We start from the raw sequence: 25,076 nt of genomic DNA, 5'->3' as shown, positions 1-25,076 counted from the left end.
CACCTATAATCTCAGCACTCCAGAGATAGAGGCAGAGGAATTATTAGGACAGCAAAGGTATATTATAAAACAAGGCCTTCTCCACAAAATGTTGTCACAATTGTATAAAAGTTTTAATATGTTTACTTAAAATGAAATGTGTGTGATAATTTTCTAACAAAATATGTTTTCTACACTGCCTGTTCCATTTAGTCTTTCTCCCTTTTTCCCCCTTAGGATTAAAGGCCTCCACTGTAATCCATTTGCATCTGGAATTGGATCAACACAGAGACTTGATGTATTAGAATGGCTGACAGCCAAGCAATACCATTTGATGAGCAAGCAAAATGCTTATGTTATAATGGGGAAATACTTGTTTTTCATTTGTCCAAAGGAGAGTTTGAAATGTCTACAGATACTTCTGTATTATATGTCAAAAGGATGGTATTTGACAGAAAAACAGGAACATTTGTTTTGATATCCAAGGATTTTTTAAACATTAAGGAGAAAACTTCTCATTTAAAAATTCTTTGTTGTAAATGTGTGTCAGACTTCAGAACTAGAATTAACCTCCCTTGCATTTTGATACAAGATGCAAAATATAATAGTAGAGCTTTCAAATATTATATATTGTTTCTTCACAATTCGAACAAATTTGAAAAGTATTTGAGTTTCCAACTCAACCATGCATTGGATGAGAGCTTGAAGATCTTTGATGGTCCTACACTTTTTTGGAAATATCTCAACAAATTCTTCTATATCTCTTCCCAAATTGGGAAAGTTACTGATATATCAGTTAATCTTTCCTCTATTGAGTGGGTAGGTGAGGTAGAAAATTTTGGTTTAATATTTTTGGGGCTACCAGAACCTCCAGAGGCTAAATGTATCCACAAGCTTTCAGAATCAGATTATGAATTTTCCAATTCCAACTTTTGTGCATATGCTCTGACAACTCAAGAAATATTAAGCAATAGTTATCTTATTCCTCTTGCTTACAGTAGTGTAGTAACTCATGTGCATGTCTGTGCAGCTGAAATGGTCGACAACAAGTTAAGAATGTCTCTGATTGCCCTTACACGAAAAAATCAGCTCGTTTTGTTCCAAGATGGCATTCCTGTAAGAGTATGCCAGCTTCCATTTCTAGATCCTTGTTCAATTCAAATTCTAGATTCAGGTAAAGGAAACCGATTTTTCATTGTGTCATTCAACTCTAAGGCGTGTGCTGTTTCGGAAAAGAAATTTAAGGTACAATGCTTTATCTCAATCTCACAGTAATTCAGTTGGTAGTCTTGGGCTTTTCTTTTCCTGTTTTGCTTTGTTTGGGTTTTTGAAACAAAGCTGGGTCTTCATATGTAGTTCAGGTGTCTTTAATTTTCCAACCTGCTGTCCTGACTCCTAGGATTACAGCTTTGTGCTAACATCATGTCCTATTTTATACGTCAGTTTTTAGCATTAGTCTTTGTAGATGTTTCATTGTCTTTTTTTTTTCCTTTCTTGAAGTTGTCTGAATTCTACCTGATAATGGTTTGCAACCTTGGTTTTTAAAGTCATAAAGCTTTTGAGTTGGAAACATAAATATATAACTGCATTTATTTGTCTTTTATTATAACTTTGTAATTTTTATTAATGCAATCATATTGGAGTATATAACTTAGAAGAAATACAGTGATTATACTTGAACAAGTATACTTAACAGTAAGGACAAACCAGTAAACATAGTAGGAATTAAAACAAAACATTTTCTAATATTGAATACCAAGTCTTTACTATTAATGACCTTCTGTGAGAAGGTCATTTAATAAATGAATATTTATTAAATAAAATAATATTTGTAATGGCAGTTTGGTCCTCATACAGAAAGTAACAATCTTTCTCTGTGGAAGCTATGAATCTATTCATTTTATGTTTCATTCTAAGAAGGAATTGAGGTAGCTTACAAAAAACCAAACAAGCATTAATTCAAGTAAATAGTAGAAATTCAAGTCATTGTGCTCCCAGACCAGCCCTTCATAAAAGCCCCAGAGATATTTAATTCAGTGATAGTGTTATATTTTCTCTTAGGCTTTCTCTCAAGGAGAAACTGTCTCTGCAAGTTTTGACAGGAATCTCTTTAGTGACCATTTCAAATTTGAGGCCATTGTCAGGTATGCACAGATATTTGTGTTTTCAATAAAAGAGATTCATATGTTCTGTAGTTGTACTGATTAATATAGCCAATAGCCTTAGGAAGTTATGGAGTGTTTGACATATGAGTGGTCTGAATTAAATATATTAGGGATCTGAAGTTGACCTGAGATTTCAAAATTAGTAAAGGTCTAGGTATGGTGCCAAAATGTAATGCCAACAGTAGGGAAACTAATGTAGAGCTAGTAAGACCCTGTCTTTGAAAAAAAGATTTAGTGAAAACACAGTAAAATATTTTGATTAGTTGATTCTATTGAATTGAAATGGCAATGTTCTGGACATCCTGGGTTATCTAGTAAGCCCTCCATATTTAAGTGTTCTGAGAACACTGATTCTGCCAATGGCAGATTTAAAATATTTAAGAAAAACTGGGGTTTGTATTGAGTATGCACAACTTTTTTCCTTATCTTTATGCCCTAACAAGTACAGTATAACTACTGTAATCTTGTACTTTCATTGTATTTGACACTATAAATAATCTAGATATTGTTTTACAGTATATGATGATATGTGGGTAAATTATTATATATAATAATTATTGTTGTTGTTGGTTTTTCAAGATGGAGTTTCTTTGTGTAACAGTTCTGAATGTCCTAGAACTCACTACATAGACCAGGCTGGCCTTCAACTCAGAGATCTGCCTGTCTCTGCCTTCTGAGTACTAGGATTAAAGGCATTCACCACCAACCTTGGCTGTATATTATATACAAATACTAAACATCCACATAGTCTTGAGTCCACAGAGGGTCTAGGAGCTTATCTTCCACTTACATTGAAAGATAACTATATTACCTTTACATTTTTACTGAAAGTTTAAGGTTGAATGTATGTGTTCCTTTTTTTTTTTTTTTTTTTTTTTTTTTTTTTTGGTTTACTTGTATTTCTATTAAATAGCACTGCTTAAAAGATATTAATTACAAATAGGCATGTATATTCATATTCATGCATAGTTCTTTGATTTTTACATGTCCTAGGAATGTGAGAAGCTACACCAATGTGACTACGTAAACATGAGTTGACACATGTTAAGCAAATTTTGATTGCCAGTGTCTCCTCTCTTGTAGTTCATTATGTCCCACAATTGTGAGAGGCATGTGGGGTTTCAGATATGCTGCCTCCCTGTAAAAGTAAAGAATCACAGCTTTAGGAATTAATCTTGTAGGGCCAGGGTTGTTATTTCGTTATGTAGATTTAAGTAAGTACCTTACATTCTGTCCAAAGTATAAGCAACCTTCCTGTGTCATCTACGTAAGAAGTCTGAAGTCTGTGATCCTTGTATTCTGAGTGGGAAGTGTAGCTCTTCGATATTAAGGAGGTGATCTGATACTTGTGTTAAAAGCCTTTAGCTCTATGGATCTTTAAGGAATCTATTTTAAATTCTGTCTCTATAGATCTTTAAGGAATCTATTTTAAATTCTGTGTCTCCTATTCTATTACAAACTTAACAGATATTTCTATTTAAGTAGAATACTTCTAGGTTTCCTGCTGTTAAGGTTCCATTCATTTCCCTTTGTGCCCTTGATAGTAATGCCTGTACCACCACCACTGGAGTTAAGCTGTTAAATTAATCTTGAGCTTATTCTATTTTGAGAAGTCTTCTAACATGTACTGGTACTTTTCGGTTATCCAGTGCCACTGAATTCCTTGGGTAATTGGTCTAACTGTAAACAGCATGTCCATCGAGGTTTATGAGAAATATGATCATCCTTAAATTATCCATACTAGACAAAATAATCTTTACTGGAGTTTTACTAATGCTAAATGTTAGGCTTGCCAAAGTTTTAGATGAGAAGTGTGTGAATTTGTGCATAGATCATAAGATTTAAATACAGAGATCAGGACTGTGACAGTCTCTAGATAAGCATTAATAAAATATGACATAAATATCTACTTACAAAATTGTCATGGTTCCTTATGGTTTTGGATTGTATAGTAGCTCTATCTTTAGCTTTTGTATTACAACTTTCTTCAGTCATTTGTAAGGATGAAGTTAACAGATTATAAGTGCATGAAACAAAAAGACTTACTACTTGGTTCATATTTTTCCTTCCTGTATTCCTCCTGTAATGACCCTATTTTTTCAGGTTGTTGCTAAGTGGGAACAACTTAGCGTAGTCCTGATAAATGACTTTGTTGGAATTGGAACTGAACAAGTACTGGTCATTTTTGAGGATGCTCTGAACACAAATCAATTGACTTCATTTGCAATAACAGATTTTGTCAGAATAAGCTATTCAGTAAGTAGTGTTTAAGAGCTTGATTTTCAATCTAAACAGTTTCTATCTCTATCCAAGTCCTCCGTCTAGATGATTTCACACTTTAAAGCATATAGTTTGTATCCTTTAAATGTATACATTGTCCTTTTCAACAAATATTATATAAATTGTCCATACTTTTCATATAAACTTGTATTGTGGTATATCTAAGGGTCACTCAAATGACAGTAATGCTCAAAGTGAACTTTATTGTTGCTTCTGAAATACCATTTTGTATCAGAAAATATTGCTTAATTAAGGAATAAAAGAAAGTGGAACTTTTTAAGAGAGGAAATAAATGAGTGTGAAATGGCTTAGTGGCAATGGTACTTTGTTGCCAGGCCTTATGACCTGAGTTGTATGCCTAGAACTACATGGTGGAAGGAGAAAGCTAACTTCCAGAGGTTGTCCTCTGTCCCCCACATACATGCCAGGACACATGCTGTGAGACACTCCCAATTCAAGAAAAAAAATAAATGTAATAAATGTTTTAAAAACTAACGAAGAGTTGAAGTAATCTTGAAGTCTTTATTATATGAGAAATGATGTTCCAAAAATTTCAGATCTAAGTAGAATTCGAATCTCTCCAATTTTTTTTTGTAAAATGAATATGATTGCTCTTTACTCTAATGTTTTATAGAGAATAATGCTATAGTATACAAATTTTACGTAGTAATAGTAGGACCTATAGTTATATTTGCCTAATCCCCTGTTGTTGATAATACATAATTTGTTTTTCACAAAGAACTGCCCTTTAGATAAATAGTGATTGTAATTTTTTTTGATCCTCTAAATTTACAGTTTTTTTCAAAATTTGTCTTGATCTTTTCTGTTATTAGACTGAACCACTGGATTTCAGTGAAGAACTTTTTGCTGAAGAAGAACATGAAAATTACTATTTGGTACTTCCACCACTGGAAGCGCAATTAGAAGTTAGTGTCTCTGTCTGCTGTTTCCTTCTGCGATTTGATTAATAAGTTCTAGCTGAGTAAACTAGCATTGAAAAGGCATGTTTACAGTATTCAGCAACTCAGTGTGTAAGAAAAAGGGGGTGTTTCAGAGAGCTCTATGTTTTTGGCACTTCAGTGAAAAACTATTAATATGAAGATGAGTGTGATGTTGTGGAGCCTCTGATTTTATCACTTGAGAGGTTGAGGCAGGCCAGTTGTTAGAGTCTAGCTTTGACTATTCACAATTCCAGGACGGCTTAGGAAACACAAGACCTGTCTCAAAAAATTATAACCCAAACTCTTTTGATGTTACATGTAACTATATTGTCTTGAAATGATAACTTTTTAAAGTAGGATTTAGTAGAGTTAACAAGCTATATGAATAAAATAACAGAAGCCTAGTTTTAAAAGGATCCCGACCTATAGAATCAGTATGTCACAGCATTTCTTAGTGTGGCAGTGAATATAATACCTTATAGCACATTAAAATACATGTAACAATCAACTCTCAATTTTTCACTAATAAACATCTCTACAAAAGCTAGGCATGGTGGCATATGCCTATAGCCTCAGCATTTGAATGGAGCAAGAGTTTAAAGTCAATACATACCAAGTTCTAAGCCAGCATAGATGAGACTTTCTCAGACCATGAAAATCTCTGTAAAAGATTTACTGGTTTTGGCTAAATATACCAGCTGTATTGCACTGCATTAATTTTCATTACTGACAAAGTTCCTAACATAACATCTAAGGCAGTGTTTCTCAACCTGTGGAATGTGACCCCTTTGGGGAGTCATGCAGCTTTTTCTCAGGGGTTATATATCAGATATTATACATATCAAATATTTACATCATGATTCGGAGTAGTAGAAAAATTACAGCTATGAAGTGGCAACGATATAATTTTATGGTTGGGGTCGTCATAACATGAGAAACTATATTAAAGGGCCACACAGCATTAGGAAGGTTGAGAACCACTGGCTTAAGTGAAGATGAAGGACATTTTTTTTTTTTTTTTTTTTTTTTTTTTTTGGATCACAGTTTCAGATACTTCAGTTCTTGGCTGGCCAGCTGCAGTTGCTTAGGGCTTGACATAGGCAGAATATTGTGACTGTAGGAGTATGGTGGAGCACAGGTGTGCCATCTCATGGTGGCCATGAGTCATTTCATGGTAGCCATAAAGCAGAGAGTTTGTTTGTGACTCTTCCTGCCCCTTTTGATTTCCATAGTCCCAGTCTATGGGGTGATAGATGCTGCCTCACACCCAGAATGGGTCTTGTCCCCTTTAGCTTATTATTTTGTAAATACCCTCACAGACCCTGTGCTCATTAGATTTTTGTCAACTTGACAGAATCCAGGGTCATCTTGGAAGAGGGAAGTCTTTTAGAGATTAACTATTCATCCCTCTTCTCCTCATTTTGTATATGATGAAATTTGCAAACCCAGAAAGAGTAAGTACCTTAGAGCCAAAAGTAGAGTCCATTGCATCAACAGTTAGCAGGGAAGAAAATGGAGGACACATACCTTGAAGAAACTTGTAGCAAGATGTTGATAATCATTGTTTGTTGTGCCCCACAAATAGATGTAACACAAATGCTCATCAACAGACGTGAACTGGTCACAGGATGGAGTGCTGTAGAACATTGAAAAGTAAAAATATACCTCTATTAATAACAACATGACTAACTTCAAATGTACTAACTTCTGATGTACACAGAATGATTCAATTTAGGAAGTGTTCAAAAAACACACAAGACTAAAAACACTCCTTAGGAACATATAGGAAAAAATGGTAAACTCAGAAGACAAACAAGGAAGGTGAGTCCAGGTCAGGTTGCCTTCTGGATAGAAAAAGACACCTGTGATTATTTAGGCCTACCAGGCAGCTCCTTGAGTACTTGAATAAAGTTTTTATGGGTGTGGACGTCACTTTTATTCTTCAAACTTTTCCAGATTGTGGCATTTGGGTCATTGTAGTAGCACTCACCATAAGGAATATTAAAGCTAGGCTCAGTGTTGAGCAGGGCAGTTCGTCTCTGTATTGGGTTTTTGTTCAATTTTCTGGTTTTAAACAGATGAAAGAAAATAGTCCTTAACATGCATGGGAATGTCTAGAAAGGTAAGCCATCTACTGGTTACAGGAATATGTATATAGGAAAAGGATGGGAATACTTTATTGACTAGATTCTTACAGTGAGCTTGGTTTAGTTTTATGGTTTAATAACCAAACTTCACAATATTTTCAGCTAGAGATTTCTATTTTGTCCTGGAGCACAGGGGGCATGATGAGAGAGAGAACTGACAGAGGCCAGTGTTAATTTCAGAGGGTTCACTTTCAGTCAGTCCACCTTGAATGAACACATCTCCCACCCAAATTACAAGCAACCAAGTACTTGACCAATGGAATATGGGTACCATGAAGCCAGTATAATAAGGCCACCATGAAATGTTTCAAAATAGTAGCTACACTTTACATAATTTTTGGTAATGAGGTAAGAGAAATAATTCCATTTTCCTCCAACTTTTTGTCATTGATAAAAGCAACAACAACAAAAAAGTTTAATTCAAAAGAAAGGAATTCAAAAGGTTTTTAAATATAGAAGCTGGGTTAATATTGAAACAGCTTCACATGTCTGTCTAAATGAAACTGTTTTTGTCAATTCAACAAGACTATTTACACTTTTAGTAGCAAAATGTATCTAATATTTTTTTCACCCTTACATCTGGAATCTAATTACATTGCTATATAATAAATATATTGCTCTATTCCCTGTTCTGAGCCAATGTTAGTTTCTTCAGTAGTTTTCAGTAGATTATTGTGTGTATGTGTCAATAGAGTTTAGTAGGAAAAAAACATCCATAAAACAGATTGTGGGCATTGTTCTGTGGGAGGCCTCAGTTTTATTTATAGTGATACATGTTATTTAGCTCAGCATTGAAATGGGTACTAATGTATCAGTATACTCAGTTTGGTGAATAAACCCCACAGCAGTTACTTCAGTATCTTCCTGTGAGCACAAAGTACTATTTTTTGTAAGATAAACAGAATCTATAAGCAAAAGAACTTTTTTTCTGAAAGTGTTCTCTGCAGAGCCTATCTGCAGAAAGTACATGACATGTCCAGTGTCATTTGAAAGTATCTCTGATAACTTTTTCTTTCTATTTTACAGGCTTCTATTGTTTTTCTTAACAAATTACAGGAACATATCTCATTTAAAGATAAATTTATTGCAAACTCTTGGAAGGTTCTTTTAAACTCAATTTATGGGAAAGTCGATAGTACATCAAGTGATGAGGAGGTAAAGTTAATTGTGACTATTTTATCATTTAAGCATTTGACAGTGTGCAATCTAAAGCTATTTGAATAGAATTAAGTAGAAAATATTGCTTACTAGATTAAAAAGAAGAGTGACAGGGTAATGATAGACTTTCATAATATTGAAAAACATTTGATTAAGGAGGCCATTATCAGCTCTGCTTCTTTGTAGCTGTGTGATTTCACACAAGTTACTTAACCTCTCTGTAGCTCAATTGTTTTATCTATAAAATACAGAGAACAATATAACCAACAAAGGATGTTGTAGTTAGTGTGAGGGTTCAGTGGATTGCTGTATAAATGCTATTTAGACATAAAAGTAAAGATTCAGTAACTAATACAATTATTTCCTGTAATTCTGTAGTTTCTGTTGTTGCTATAATCTCATGTTTATGGTAATGACATGAGAATGGCCTGGACAATTAACAATGAAATTTCATCAGAAATATAATTTAATCAGATTTATTAATACAGAAGTTTAGATTTGAGCTTAGAGCAAATTCCAGATTGGATTGTTTCACTATACTTGTGGTATACATTATCAGTCTTTATAAAAATCCAGGTTTTGTTCCCACTGGCTCTATGTCAGATAACTAATCTTCTAGTCATGATTCTTGACCTGAATATATAATGTCTCATGAACTTTATTTTCATAAGTTATGTGTAACTTATAACTTTTTATTTATTGTATTATTTTTATCATTTATTTTATAACATGTTATAATTTATTTTAAAATGCTTCTTCATTGTTGAGCCTTTTGACCTTAACATGATATAATCATCTGCAAGTGTATTGGGCTGAATTTGTAGCTACCTTGGGAAATATGTGGTCTATGGGTCTCAGGTTGAGCATGTTATTTCATGTCATAAATCGACAAAGCTAATCTCCCTATATATCTTTGGTTCATTGAGTACATTTTTTAGTCACCTACTTAACATATTTGTCATTAAGGACTGTCTTGTTCCATTCTGTGATGAAGATGAAAACAGTATCCATACCCCTGAGGAAAAGTTATCAGAGAATTCTCAAGAATCAGACCATATTGTAGAGCAAACATGGTGTCGTGTACTAGATGATGACTTAGTTGTTGGAATGAAAGTCACATCTTTGAAACCGTGAGTAAATTTTAATGTAATAATGCTATGTTAATGCTGCATACCAAAACTGTCTAGTTGAAACTAATGAAAGACATGTGTAATTGTGCTTGTACTAGTAGCCATATTACAAACTTAAATAAAAGTAAGTGAGATTAATTTCAATATTTTATTGGCTATCCTATATCCAAAGTTTCATTTCAACATATAATCAGTACAAACAGTATTAGTGAGATATTTGTTTTCATACTGAGTTTTTGAAATTCCGTTTGTCTAACACATTTTAATTCCCACTTGCCATGTTTCAGCTATTTAGTAGCTATATGTGTCTGGCTTGCAATGCTCTGCTAGAATCCATTTTATACAAATGCACTGAGTTTATTTGAGGAGCATGAAATTTATAAAATTAGGATAGCATTCTCAGGGTGGAGATAATTAAAGGAGTACATGGGACTTTTTTATCAAAGTATTGAGAAGAATTGGGAACATTTTAAATAGCATGGACTGGAGAAAGTTTAGTTAAGTAACTAAGTCTCTGATAGAAGATTTTCCGCCTTGCGTTGTTGAAATCATGGAGAGGAAATAATATCTACTGTCTGAAACCTAGCAAAAAGCTTTTCCACTAAAACAGTGAAGCACAGATGTACATGCAGGTGAGTTAGAGAGTCTCTGCTAGTCTATTTGACTATAACAAAACTTACCTAGTGATTTGAGGTTTCTACTTGATCGTGTTTAAGTGAGTTTCATTTTATTTCATGCTGAAAGATATCACTATGAACTAAATTAATCTAGAACTGTTTTGCCCAGCCTGGCCTTAAACTCTTGATCCTTGTGTCCCAGCCATCCTAGCACCAGGGTATCATGAGTATTACCATGCCTGGCTGTTCACCAACTTCCCAAGGTGTTTGAGGTGATGGATCATAAAGGTGTTGGGCATATTTGTTTCCTGTGGTGAATTAGGTGAATGCTTTTTCTAATACAAAACTAATTTTGCAATTCTGAGTTTTATAAACCCAAATTCATTATATAGTTTTGGTGTATTAATTGTAGATTTGGTTTGCTCATACTTGGTCAAGAATATTCACATTTGTGAACATGAGTAAAGTCAGCTTAAAATTTCCCTCAATAACATTTTCTTGATTTTAGTACCAAAGCTGTTACAGTTTGTTCATTTGTTCATTCTTTTATTTGTGCTGAATCTTGCTTGGCTGCCTAGGCTGGTTCAGAATTCCTGGGCTCAAGTCATCCTGTCAACTCAGCCTCCTTAGGAAGTAGGCTGATTTTGTTTTGTTTTTCCTGCTCTATGGAAGATTGTTTAAAATTCAGATTATTTGTTCCTACTCATCTGGAAAACAGTGGACACCTGGAATTTTCTTATGAGATAATTTTTAACTGGTGCTCGATTTCTCTAAAAGTTGTGGATAATTCAAATTTTATTCTTCAAACCCTTTGCTTTTATTTTATAATAATCTAATGCTGATACTTATATTTATCAACATTGTTGTTAGTAGTTTTTCATCCTAAATCATGCATCTATTCAATCTAATACTTTTTTTTAATGATTTGTGATTTTGAAGTTTTTCTAATTTTTTTAAAAAAATTTCTAGTACTTCATTTTCTTATTTAGGCTCATACTATTATTCTTTTTCCAACTATTTCATCAAGATATGATTGGATGTAGATTTCTTTATATTCTCAATTAGGTTGTTAAACTTCCAGGCTCTGACAATTGACTTTTTTTTTTTTTTTTTAAGCAGTCCAGGAATGGGGCTAGAAGTAGTATTATACTTGTTCTTTCTTTATTCTTATTTGTAGCCTACCTCCATGCCTTCTTTTCATCTCATTGACTCCTAGGTCTGGTCTTCTGATCTAATGCGTTTGCTCATTTTAGCTTCAGTTTTCTAGTCAACTGTTTATTCCAGTCTCTGCAGGTCTCATTTTTTTTTTAAATTTACATTAATTCTATTTACTTCTTTCTACGTCCGCCTGATCAATTTTTATTGTCTCATAATATTCTTTTCTTTTTTTAAAATATAAAACTTTTAATAATTTTTTTAGAATTCCATGCAATGCATTTTGACCGCATTCTCCCTCCCACCTGCTCCCAGATACTCTCTTACCCCCTTCCCACCTGCTTCCGTTTTGTGTCCTTTCCACAGACCTTCCCATTCACTGGGTCTTACAATCTTCCTTCCCCCTCTGCCATGTTGCTAACTGAGCCTCAGGTGTAGGGGTTGGTTGGTAAAAGTTGTCAGTTGGGGACATACCCCATGGTCAGTTGTTCTCTGCATTTTGACCAGTTTATAATACATTCTGAAATGGTCTCTATTGGTAGTTAAGAGATGCTTCTTTGATGAAGGGTGAGAGCTACATTTATCTGTGGGTAAACAGATAAGTACTTAGAGTGCAATTAGAGATTGTACTGGTTTAGAAAAACGGCAGTAGTAGCTTTTCCTCCAAGTTCCATGGCCTTACCAGCCATGGCTAGTTGGCTAGTTTTACAGTGTAAGACATGAATTCCCTCCCATTAAGAGGGCCTTTAAATTTAATTATGTGGCTACTGGTTACACTAAGATATAAGTGCTGGTATTACATCTTTTGGGAATATATTGCCACTCTGATCATCATTGTGATTCATAGGTATTACAGCTGGGTAGGACTATTGATTGCTTTTTTCCATTGGCAGTGTGGATAACCCCTTCTGCTCCTGTGAGAGCCCGAACTAAGGGAGGAGGCTCCTAAGTCAGTTTCCTCTGGATTCCTCCAAGTCCTATGTCCAAAATATGTAATGTTTTCTGTAATATGGTCTTATCCTTTATTGTGGTAGGCAACCAAGGTCAACTGCAATAGCTTATACAATTTTGGGTCTCTCTTAAATTGCCTTGACCAGCAACTTGGAAAGCTTCTCATTCTTGGCACTAGCAATTTTATTAGAAAGTTTATGGTTTGGGTTGGACATTGTCACCCTAAGTGTTATAACTTCAATTAAAGATATATATTACTTATGTATATATACATTCATAGCTATTATATATATTTATGTAACTTGCATATACACATATATGTCATTCTAAGTAAATGTTATTCTTTATGACATTTTCCAACATCCTTAATGTTATTTATTCTTCTCCCCTCCTTTTCCCTCTGTAGTGCCCTCCCTCCTCCTTGAACAATATTGTTGATTCAGTAACTCTGAACTCGTAGCCAACAGCACTATCACTCACATTGGAACAAAGCTTCCATGTGTCATGACTTTCCATGCTTAGGAACACAGAACAGCAGCTCAGCAGTCCACTCCGGGCATTTTAAACCAACTCTGGCAGTAAGTAAACTGCAAGGAAGATCTAGTCCGTGGCAATTGAAATAGATGGCTGACATTTCCTGGTGCCATTTTAGTGGGGGGGCATGCCTGTTAGGCAACTCAGTTTCCCCAATTTTGTGCCTATCTGTGTATCACCACCAGAATTCTGGAGTGTCAGTTTTAGGATTACAAATACATCAGCAAGTGAATAAATCTACAAATGTGTATGGACTCTGTGAATGATGAGGGCCAACTGTGTTTGTTTAACTAGCCAATGAGAAAATTGCATAAAAATGGCCACCCTCGATTTTCTTCCTTTCAATGCAGCCTTCATTGGTAGTTGTCCTCTCACAGCACCTCTGAGTTGGATATCTTGAGTGGGTACAATAGTTTGAAAAAAGCAAATAGAAGCTTTGGTGTTGCTGGTGCAATGGAGCATGTATTCAAGGTCTGGACTGGTTACTGGTTGGCCTCCTGGCTTATGTGAGACTTTGCCAACTATACCCTTCTTATCATCCATTCTGACAATGAACCAAGCACTGGACCTGTGACTAAGACCACCCAAGGTTGTGCATTACAGACCTGCAGAATCAGAAGACAAAAGCTTGTGAGGTCGATGAGGAATGAATTGCTCTAAACTACTAAATATCCCATTTCCAAAGAGCCTGTCAATTAGTGCAGTAGTGTTCAGGGGACACTAAAATGTACAAAAGCTTCTACAAGTATTTGGAATGTTGGGAATATGCAAAATGACCTAAGCTGGCCTTATAAGAGCTTTTTCACAAGATAAGCTGGACCTAGAACCTTTCTACTGGAGCTTCGGGAGTAGTGAAGTAATGGGTGTGGGGAAAAATAGCATTAGCTAGTTGGAGAGGAAGTGTATAGACACCCCGGCAAAAGAAAATCTCTTTGCTGGACATTCTTCATTTGATTTTTGTTGTTCTTTGTTTTAACTGAAATTTCTATCTTTTGGGATTTCTTCTATATAGTTATTCCCTCACAACTTCATGTATGTCTATAATGTATTTTGGGGATCACATTCACCACCATTACTATCTCTTATTCCTCAGCTGCCTTCCAATATCTCCTTTCCTACATTCTTGTAGAGGTGTGTGTGTGTGTGTGTGTGTGTGTGTGTGTGTGTGTGTCCCACTGAATTTGGTAGATTTTTTTTTTTTTTTTTTTTTGGTTTTTGAGTGTTTTATTGAGTATTTTTTTATTTAATTTATTATTTTACATGTCGATTCCAGTTCCCTCTCCTTCCCTCCCCCTCCCTCCCTTTAACCTCTCTGCCCCATCACATGCACCCTGACCACACTCCCCTCCCATCCCCACACCCCAATTCCACATGTAGGGCAATGCCATCCAAGTGGGGTCATGTAGATCTATCAGGTCATTTGAAGTAGGGACTAGGACTTCTCTCCTGTCTCTAGGTCAAGGCAGTATCCATCCATGGGGGAATGTGTTTGCAAGGACCTTTTGTGCATCAGGGATACATCCTAGTTCCACTGTCTGAGGTCCCTTAGACTGTTCAGTCCTTCTGGCTGAGACCCATATTCAGGGGGGCCGGAGTCAGTCCCATGCTGGCTTCCCAGCTATCAGTCTGGGGACCCGTTAGCTCCTCCTTGTTAGGGTCAGCTGTCTCTATGTATTTCTGGTCTTGTCCTCTCTGACTGCATCTGGATTCTAGTTCGACTCAGTGTTTATGTATGGGTGTTTGCTCCTGTTTCCAACAGGTATTAGATGAGGGCTCCATGGATAAGTTGTTGATCTTACTATCCAGGAAGAGCATTTATGGTAGCCTTTCCACGGTTGCTCAAATTGTTATTTGGCGGCAGTCTTATAGGTCTAGACCTTTCTTTAGGTTCAGTTTTCAATTCAAACCAATATTGGCTCCCTCTTTTATGTTCTCTCTCTCTCTCTCTCTTTCTCTCTCTCTCTCTCCTGTCTTCTATTCCTACCCTGACTCAATCTTCCTAGTCACACCTGTTTTCCTCTCCTCTCCCTCTCTTTCTCCTACTTCTCTCACCATTCACTGCCCCCCCCCATTTCCCCTGTGCTCTGGGGGACTTGTCCCTTACCCCTTCTTGTGAGGAACTTTATATAAATCTTTTAGAATACACCTTGTATTCTAGTTCCTCTGTTGGTGTGAATTATAGGCTGGTGATCCTTTGCTCAAGGTCTGAAATCCATGTATGAGTGAGTACATACCATGTCCCTCTTTTTGTGACTCTACCTCATTCAGGATGATTTCTACAAGTGCCATCCACTTGCCTGCGAATTTCAAGATTCCATTACTTTTTTCTAGTGAGTAGTATTCCATTGTGTAGATGTGCCACATCTTCGTTATCCACTCTTCAATTGAGGGGCATCTAGGTTGCTTCTAGGTTCTTGCTATTACAAATAATGCTGCTATGACCATAGTTGAACAGATGTCTTTGTTGCATGGGTGTGGATCATTTGCATATATGCTTAAGAGGGGGATTGCCAGGTCCTGTGGTAATCTAATTCCCATTTTCCTCAGGAACTGCCATACTGATCTCCAAAATAGCTGTATAAGTGTGCACTCCCATTAGCAGTGGAGGAGTAATCCCCTCTCTCCACATCTTCTCCAGCATAAGCTGTCATTGATTGGTGTTTCTGATTTTAGCCATTCTGGCAGGAGTAGGATGGTATCTCAAAGTTGTTTTGATTTGCATTTCTCTGATAGCTAAGGATGTCGAGCACTTTCTTAAGTGTCTTTCTGCCTTTTTGATTTCCTCTATTGAGAATTCTTTCTTCCATTCTGTACCCCATGTTTTCATAGGGTTGTTTGGTGTTTTGTTGACTAGTTTCTTGAGTTCTTTGTATATTTTGGAGATCAGCCCTTTGTCAAATATAGAATTGGTGAAAATCTTTTCCCAGTCCATGGGCTCCCATTTGGTCTTGTCCACTGTGTCCTTTGCTTTACAGAAGCTTCTAAGTTTGAAGAGGTCCCATTTATTAATTGTTGCTCTCAGTGTCTATGTACCTGGAGTTATGTTCAAGAAGTGGTCTCCTATAACAATTTGTTCAAGGGTACCTCCTACTTTCTCTTCTAAGAGGTTCAGTGTGGCTGGATTGATGTTGAGGTCTTTGATCCATTTGAACTTGAGTTTTGTGCATGGTGACAGACATGGGTCTATCTGCAGTCTTCTACACACCCTCATCAAATTGTGCCAGCACTATTTGTTGAAGACGCTGTCCTTGCCCCATTGTATTTTTTTTTTAGCTGTCTTGTCGAAAATCAGGTATTCATAGGTGTGTGGGTTAATGTCAGGTTTTTCAATTCGATTCCATTGGTCTACCTTTCTATTTTTGTGCCAATACCAGGCTGCTTTCAGAACTATAGCTCTGTAGTAGAGCTTAAAGTCAGGTATGACGATGTCTCCTGAGGTTCTTTTATTGTACAGGGTTGTTTTGGCTATCCTAGATCTTTTGTTTTTCCAAATAAAGTTGATTATTTTCCTTTCAAGGTCAGTGAAGAATTGTGGTGGGATTTTGCTGGGGATTGCCTTGAATCTGTAGATTGCTTTTGGCAAGATTGCCATTTTTATTATGTTTATCCTACTTATCAAAGAGCATGTGAGATCTTTCCATTTTCTGGTATCTTCTTTAATTTCTTTCTTTAGAGCCACAAAGTTCTTATTATATAGGTTTTTCACTTGTTTGGTGTTACCACAAGAAATTTTATGTTGTTTATGGCTATTGTAAAGGGTGATGTTTCTCTGATTTCTTTCTCAGCCTCTTTGTTGTCTGAATAAAGTAGGGCTACTTAGTTTTTTGAGTTTATCTTATATCCTGCTAGTTTGCTGAAGGTGTTTATCAGCTGTAGGAGTTCCCTGGTAGAGTTTATTTTGTTGCTTATGTAAAACTATCGTATACTCTGCAAATAGAGACAGTTTGACTTCTTCCTTTCCAATTTGGATCCCCTTGATCTCCTTTTGCTTTCTTATTTGTTTAGCTAGAACTTCAAGTAAGATATTGAAGAGATATGGAGAGAGAGGGCAGCCTTGTCGTGTTCCTGATTTTAGAGGAATTGGCTTGAATTTCTCTCCATTCAGTTTGATGTTGGCAGTTGGTTTGCTGTATATTGCTCTTATTATGTTTAGGTATGTTCCTGTTATCCCTGATCTCTCCAAGACCTTTATCATGAAAGGGTGTTGAATTTTGTCGAAGGCTTTTTCCGCATCTAGGGAGATAATCATTTGGTTTTTCTTTTTCTGTTTGCTTATATGGTGGATCATGTTGATAGATTTTCGAAGGTTAAACCATCCCTGCAATCCAGGGATGAAGCCTACTTGGTCATTGTGGATGATTTCTCTGATGTATTCTTGAATTTGGTTTGCCAGTATTTTATTGAGTATTTTTGCATCGATGTTCATCAGGGATATTGGTCTGTAGTTTTCATTCTTAGTTGTGTCTTTGTGAGGCTTGGGTACCAAGGTTATTGTGGCCTCGTAAAAAGGGTTTGGCAATGAACCTTCTGTTTCTATTTTGTGGAAGAGTTTGAGGAGTAGTGGTATTATTTCTTCCTTGAATGTCTAGTAGAATTCTGCACTGAAGCCATCTGGCCCTGGGCTTTTTTTGGTTGGAAGGATTTTGATGACTGCTTCTATTTCATTGTGGGTTTTAGGTCTATTTAAGTTGTTTGTCTGTTCTTGATTTAATGTTGGTAAGTGATGGTTATCCAGAAATATGTCCATTTCCTTTGATATTTCAATTTTTGTGGAATATAGGTTTTCAAAGTATGACCTGAAAATTGTCTGGATTTCCTCTGTGTCCATTGTTGTGCTCCCCTTTTCATTTATGGTTTTGTTAATTTGCATATTCTCTCTCTGCCTTTTGGTTGATTGTTGATTTTCTCAAAAAAAATCAACTCTTTGTTACATTGATTTTTTTGTATTGTTTTCCTGGTTTCTATTTTGTTGATTTCAGCCCTCAAGTTGATTATTTCCTGGTGTCTACTCCTATGGGGTGAATTTGCTTTTCTCTGTTCTAAGGTTTTCAGTTGGGCTGTTAATTCTCTTATGTGACTATCCTCTGTTTTCTTCATATGGGCACTTAGTGCAATGAACTTCCCTCGTAGCACTGCTTTCAAGGTGTCCCATAAGTTCAGGTATGTTGTATCCTCATTCTCGTTGAATATTGGAAAGTCCTTAATTTCTTTCTTTATTTCTTCTTTGACCCAGGTGTGGTGGAATTGCACATTGTTCAGTTTCCATAAGTTTGCAGGTTTTCTGCGATTTGTGTTGATGTTGAATACCAATTTTAAAGCATGGTGGTCTGATAAGATACAGGGGACTATTCCAGTTCTCTTGTATCTGTTGAGGTTTGTTATGCCACCTAGTATGTGGTCAATTTTAGAGAAGGTTCCATGTCGATCAGAGGAGAAGGTATATTCTTTTGTGTTTGGATGGAATGTGCTATAGAAGTCTGTTAAACCCAGTTGAAACATAACTTCTGTTAGTTCTTTTGCTTTTTTTTTTTTTTTTTTTTTTTTTTTTTTTTTGAGTTTCTGATTTATGGTCCTGTCTAGTGTTGAGAGTAGTGTGTTGTAGTTTCCTAGTGTAAGTGTGTGAGGTTTATGTGAGCTTTGAGTTTTAGTAGTGGGTTTTTTTTTTTTTAAACAAATGTGGGTGCCTTTGTATTTGGGGTATAGATGTTCAGAACTGAGACTTTGTGACTTTGTGTTGATGGATTTCTTCCGCGATGAATACGAAATGACCATCTTCATCTCTTTTGATTAATTTTGGTTTGAAGTCTAACTTGTTAGATATTAGGATAGCCAAGCCTGCTTGCTTCTTGGGTCCATTTGAATGGAAGATCTTTTCCCAACCCTTTACCCTGAGGTAATGTCTGTCTTTGAAGCTTAGATGTGTTTTTTGTATGCAGCAGAAGGATGGATTCTGTCTTTGTATCCATTCTGTAAGCCTATGTCTTGTTATAGGTGAGTTAAGACCATTAATGTTGAGGGTGACTAATGACCATAGATTGTTGATGCTTGTTTGTTTTAGATTTGTTGTTGGTAGTGGTATTGTGAATATATTTGTCCTGCTTTACCTTTGGTTTCTGTTGTAGTTAGATTATCTGTTGCCTATGACTTTGTGAGCATAGTTAACTTCTTTGTGTGGAATTTTCCTTCCAATACTTTTTGTAGGGATGGATTTGTAGATATGTATTGGAAAATCTGGTTTTGTCATTAAATATCTTGTTTTCTCCATCTATAGTGACTGAGAGTTTTGCTGGGTAGTAGCCTGGGCTGGCATCCATGGTCTCTTAGTACTTGTAGGACATCTATCCAGGACCTTCTGGCCTTGAGGGTTTCCATGGAGAAGTCAGGTGTAATTTTGATAGGTCTGCCTTTATATGTTACCTGTCCACTTTCCTTCGCTACTCTTCATATTCTTTCTTTATTCCTTATGCTAGGTGCTTTGATTATTATTTGTTGAGGGATCTTTTTTCTTTGGTCCAGCCTATGTGGTGTTCAGTATGCTTCTTGTACTTTCATGGGCATGTCTTTCTTCAGATTGGGAAAGTTTTCCTTGATGATTTTGTTGAATATGTTTTCGGCACCTTTGAGCTTGGCTTCCTCACCTTCCTCTATGCCTATTATTCTTAGGTTTGGCCTTTTCTTGGTGTCCAACATTTCTGAATGTTTTGTGTTAAGGATTTGTTGGATTTATGATTTTCTTTGATGAATCTATTTCCTCTAGTTTATCTTCCGCGCCTGAGATTCTCTTTTCCATCTCTTGAATTCTGTTGCTTATGCTTGAGTCTGTAGTTCCCTATCTTTTGCCCAGTTTTTCTATTTCTAGCATTTCTTCTGTTTGTGTTGCCTTCATTTTCTCTATTTCAGTTTTCAAGTCTTGAACCATTTCCTTCACCTACTTAATTGTTTGTTCTTGCATTTCTGTACTTTCTTTACTTCCCTTAAGAAATTTGTTCATTTCTTCCACTTTTTTGTTTGTTTTTTCTTTCTTTAAGGGATTTTCTCACATCTTCTTTGAGGGCCTCTATCATTTTTATGATGATAAATTTTAAGTAGTTCTCTTCTGCTTCATCTGTTTTGTTGTTGTGTCCCGGTCTAGTTGGTATAGATTCCCTAGATTCTGGTGTTGTTGTGCTTGTCTTTCTTTCTTTCTTTCTTTTTCTTTTTCTTTTTCTTTTTTTTTTTGTTAGGTGTTTTCTTGTATTACGTCTTCCCATAGCTTCTTACAGTAGGTGTTGGTGGGGTCTCTCCCTCTCTCTATGGTACTTCCCTGGTGGACTTATGTGGGTCACGGGTTCAATATCTGCAGTTCTGTGTGGTCCAAGCTCTATAGGAGGTCTCTCCACAGGCAGGGTCCCAGGGATGGGGTTCAGCCATCAGGCTCCAGGAGAAGACTGGCAATGGGGGTTAAAGATCTGAAGGCCAGAACTCTGGATGTTCCTTGTGCCTATAGGCAGATCTATCCTGGGCCTGGTACTCTCCAACTGAGGCTTCTTTATGGGGGGTCAAGGATCATGCTGTCAGGTACTCAGAGTGGTCCTGCAGAGATAGGCAGATCTCTGGGAGGGGCCTGGGACTTCAGTAGAGGACCGGTGGTGGGGGTCAGAGACCAGGCAGGTAGAAATTACGGGTGATCCCACATGTATAGGCAGGTCTCCTGTGTTCAGACCCGCTCCCAGAAGTTCCCCGAAGTTGTGTGGACTATTGGCTCCACCCTCTGTCCCAGTGCTCAACCAGAGTGGTGGGACAGTGGGTAGGTTAGGAGGAGGGCTGGCTGGCAGTGGGGGTGGGTGGGGGTGTATCAGAGCTCCAAGAGCGCTCTCAATGGGGACAGGACACAGGAGCAGGGTGATCCAGAGCCAACCCAGGGAGTTCCCGGGGGAGGGTTTAGGGGAGAGGCCTCCCAAATTGGGCCCAGACTACCTCTAGCCAAGGCCTGGCAATAGAGGACAAAAGCTGGGCTGATACTCAAGATGTTTCTGCACCGATCTTGTGTCATAATTTTCAAACTTTTATTTCCTAAATATGCTGAACATATTTATGTTTTTAATCCTTTTTATGTATAGAAAATTTCAAACATACCAAACAGTATGGTGATCTCATTTTCTCATGACTTAATTCCAATAATCATCAAATATTGGTTATCTTGTTAAATATACACCTTCATTCAGATCCCCCAGATTATTTTGAAGCAAAAGTACGTCATCTGTAAGTATTCCAACACATATACACACACATAGTGAGAATATTAAAATTGTGTTTGACTACCCTTCTCAAAGGTTAACAGTAATTCTCCTGGGCAATGTTCACATTTACCACTTGTCTTGAATTTAAAATAAAAATTTAAAATATAGGCCAAATAATTTTTACTGTACACACACACACATACACACACACGCACACACACACACACACACACACACACACACACACACACACACACACCAAGCATTTTTCCTGTAAAGTTCAATGGGATAGACTTTGCTGAAATCATCCCATGATATTGCTAAATATGTTTCACTGTCACCTTTATGGCTCCTAAGTCAGAAGTTAGATCTCGAGGCTCAGTCATTGAATAAATATTTGAATTTATGTTAAAAGAACACTTAATAGATATCGCTTTCTCCCATCAGGAAGTAAAAACGCTTTGGGATTTATCAGGCAGAATAGCATTTTTAAGAGAAGCTCTTCAGGAGGTATATACTTATGCCCATAAATCACATGAAACAAAAACCTGGTCATAACAAAAGTGCTTGTTCATACCTGGGTGGATTGTGGCTTCTGACACTTTTAATTGGGAGTAAAGTCTTATCACTACTAGTCTTATTATATCTCACTTTCTTGTCCCTTGCTGTAAATCCAAGTTCTCACTTACCCTAACAAAATTTCTTTTTTCTTCATTCTACAATCTGTATATGACAGTCACAGAATCAAAATAACAACAGTATGATTGTTACAAGTTGTTTCTTTAAAGTTCTTTTCACACTTTAAAAGTCTTCATGTAATCTTTAGTATAACTCAGGAGGTAGTGAAATTCCTCTATTTGGGATGCATTATCATTCTTTGATAATGTTGACAGAGCTGGAATATGCCTAAATAAACCTGAGTTTATTTGTCAATTCTGAGGAATATCAATCAGAGAAAAATTTCTAAAAGATAAGAAATAACCTATATTTAAAAGATAGATTTTTTAAAGTTACTCAGGGAAGTGTAAGACAGAAGGTTACTTCAAAGGTTTTTTTATTCTAAATTATTACTTAAAACTTAAGTTAATATGTATTTTCATCATATTAACCCTCTTTTCTCAACTCCTCCCAGATCTCCCTCCACTTTTTTACCTATTTATTTTATGTTATTTCCTTTAAAAAAAAAAACCTGGAAATCTAGTTTGTGTTGTTCAGCTCTTCTTGGGTATGGGGACTACCAAGAGTGTGGTTGATATACCTGACATCACAGACCTTTTCAAATCTGTGTGGCTTTTATTCCCAATTCTTTACATTTTTACATTGAAATGATTTTTCCTAGGGAAGGAGAGAATACTGGTTTTCTTATTTTGTAAACCTTTAATCATTTATTTGATTCTTTTAAAAGAATGTGCAAAATAAACCCAATTCTTGTTTCTTCACAGATCTCCTAAAGAAATGTCTTTATCACTGATAATGGATCAAGGCAACAGGTCCAGCTTTCCACTTATGAAGTGTCAAAGTCAGGTGACTAGGTTGAGTATGAATTCTTGTCCAGAAGCATATTTGATGCCAGTGGAAACAGGACCAGAGATAAAAAGGATCAAGTTTACCTTTAGTAGCAAGGAAGAGGAAAACTCTTTTTGTGGACAATCATCTAAGACAGAATCTACACACATAATTACTGCAGTCACTTCTCTTTCACCACTTTTAATATTCAACAAATTGTGTTGCACTTTGCTGTTAAACATTAGTGACAGAGATAATGATGAAAATACTGTGCATGATTACATTGTATGTGGTAACCTTGAGTTTAATCTACAAGATCTTTTTAGTATGAACCACCTACTGGCATTCCCAAAGAAACAGTCAATAGGTAATTTGAGGGGTAATTTTTTATTTTATGTTTATTTGGATCAGAAGATTTTGAAAATTGGTTGATAGAATTTCTGGACAGAATTTGTGATGTGTTTTTCTTGTAGAACATATGGAAGATCTTGTCTCACTTCTTGCAGTATTGCAAAAATATTGTTTTCATGTCACATCACCTACCGGTGTCCTGAATCTAATGAAGTTATGGCTTTTGAAACACATGAAATGTGAAATAATCAATGGATTTACAGAAATATACCTTTATAAAAAGCTGCGAAATTGTGGGGCACTTTTCTCTTGGGAGCTAAGAACAACATTTGAAGGAATTTTAACAGTATATTGCAGGTAATGTACATCCAATTCAAACCAGTTCAGAGAACTTTGTGTGTCTGAGTGGTCTAATAACTACCTCTGTGTAGAATTCTGTGCTAGGATATGTGACAGTCATGGCCTGGTATTGTTTGAATGGATAGAAATGTAATTACTTTGCTTTAGTCTTTTGTTTTGTCTATTTTAGAACCTTACAGTTATTTTAGAGTTTACCCCTTCCCTATACTGAGCAAAAGATATGTAATCAGGTCAGTAACCTGACTGCTACTGAGTTAATTAGTACAGAACACGTGTACTGATATAATCAGAATTTTCTTAATGAAACCATGTATTTTTTATTATTGATCTTAGTGTTTATGAGTGAATAGTGATTACTATAATATTTTGCATGTGACTATTTGTATTGTTGCAGTTATGTGACATTGTGTTTGGGTTTTATTGCAGGAATCAAGGAGTTTTGTTTCAGTGTCTTGATCACCTCATCAAAGTTCTCCCTGAAAAATGTTTCTTCCAATATCTGAAATTTGGAAATGATGATTTCCTGATTAATTATTTGTCATCTACTTTGGAGAAGGAACTAGTTACCTTTTGTTCTCTTTCTACTTCTGCCTTTGAATATGTTAGGGATGGATTTATGCATCAGTGTGAGACAAGTAAAACAAATAATTGTATCACAACTGCTTCAGAGAGAAAGTACAAAATCCGTCTGCACAAGCGAGAACTACAGAGAGAGAGAATGATAAAAGACTTGAATCTGAAAGTAAATGGTGGCAGTTATGTGGAGATGACTTTGGCATTAGCTGAGACTCAGTTGAAATCAGACCTTATTGTGAAGAAACTAGCCAATTCGTAATTGCATTTTCATAATCTTGTTTTAAAATATTTCAGTGAGACAAAATAAGAATCTGTGTTATCATTAACTTTGGAATGAATGATTATTTGTTTGGGGCTTTGTTTTATGTTAGTAGGAGGTTTAGCAGCATCTTTGGCTGCATCGACCTATTAGATATTCATAATATTCCCAACCTACCTTCGCAGTGTAATTAAGGCCAGGATCCCAGGAAACCATTTGCTATGCAAGGACAGCCCACATAGCAAAGAAATAAATCCTATAATCCAAAGAACTAAAATGTCAATAACTTAGATCGAGAAATGTTTTCTTAAATTTACAATTTAAATAAAAAAATATATTGCTCTGTTAAAAAAAAATGATTCTTTTTTGGGTGTTTTGCTTAGTAAAACATGGTATGTTAAAAAAAAACAACTTAAGATGGGTGCATTAAATTGGATTGTCAGCAGCCACTTCTTTATATACCTAGCTCTTCTAAAAAGTTAAATGTAGTGTTGAGTGAGACCAGTTTGTGAAGCTCGGGTTATATTGCACTAGACAACTTCTCTAAAATTATACAACTCTGCAAGAATATAAAGAACTCAGGATGTTTTTCTTAAAAGCACATCTCTCTCAAAGGACTAAGTGCACCTCACAAGCTACTATACTATCAAAAGTCAAATTGTGGGGCTGGGCAGAGAGCTTAGTTGGTAAGCATTTGCCCTGCAAGGCTGGGGACCTGAGTTCTGATCTTGAGATCCACAAAAGCTAG

At 36.1% G+C, this 25,076-nt stretch overlaps 1 protein-coding gene across 1 annotated transcript; it reads left to right on the top strand.

The window, feature by feature from the left end:
* Window positions 1–222: 222 nt before the first annotated feature.
* Fancb (FA complementation group B) lies at window positions 223–24,639 on the top strand. The gene is made up of 8 exons (XM_051179058.1): window positions 223–1,224; window positions 4,248–4,400; window positions 5,258–5,350; window positions 8,539–8,667; window positions 9,637–9,800; window positions 22,719–23,149; window positions 23,256–23,490; window positions 23,920–24,639. Exons 1-8 carry the CDS (start codon window positions 286–288, stop codon window positions 24,326–24,328), a joined length of 2,553 nt encoding a protein of 850 aa, XP_051035015.1. The 5' UTR covers window positions 223–285; the 3' UTR covers window positions 24,329–24,639.
* The last annotated feature ends 437 nt before the right edge of the window (window positions 24,640–25,076 follow it).

The sequence above is a fragment of the Phodopus roborovskii genome, unplaced genomic scaffold, assembly GCF_943737965.1.
Source record: "Phodopus roborovskii unplaced genomic scaffold, PHOROB, whole genome shotgun sequence".
Taxonomy (NCBI): Eukaryota; Metazoa; Chordata; class Mammalia; order Rodentia; family Cricetidae; genus Phodopus; species Phodopus roborovskii.
The sequence above is the reverse complement of the archived record's forward strand: the minus strand, read 5'-3'. Positions and strand labels throughout refer to the sequence as shown.

What these genes read in the sequence shown, in the direction of transcription:
- Fancb (XM_051179058.1), top strand. Translation starts at nt 286, where the DNA reads ATGGCTGACAGCCAAGCAATACCATTTGATGAGCAAGCAAAATGCTTA. An exon ending in TTTCGGAAAAGAAATTTAAG is followed by an intron (nt 1,225 to 4,247) that starts GTACAATGCTTT and finishes CTATTTTTTCAG; the next exon opens with GTTGTTGCTAAGTGGGAACA. An exon ending in CCCAAAGAAACAGTCAATAG is followed by an intron (nt 23,150 to 23,255) that starts GTAATTTGAGGG and finishes TTTTTCTTGTAG; the next exon opens with AACATATGGAAGATCTTGTC.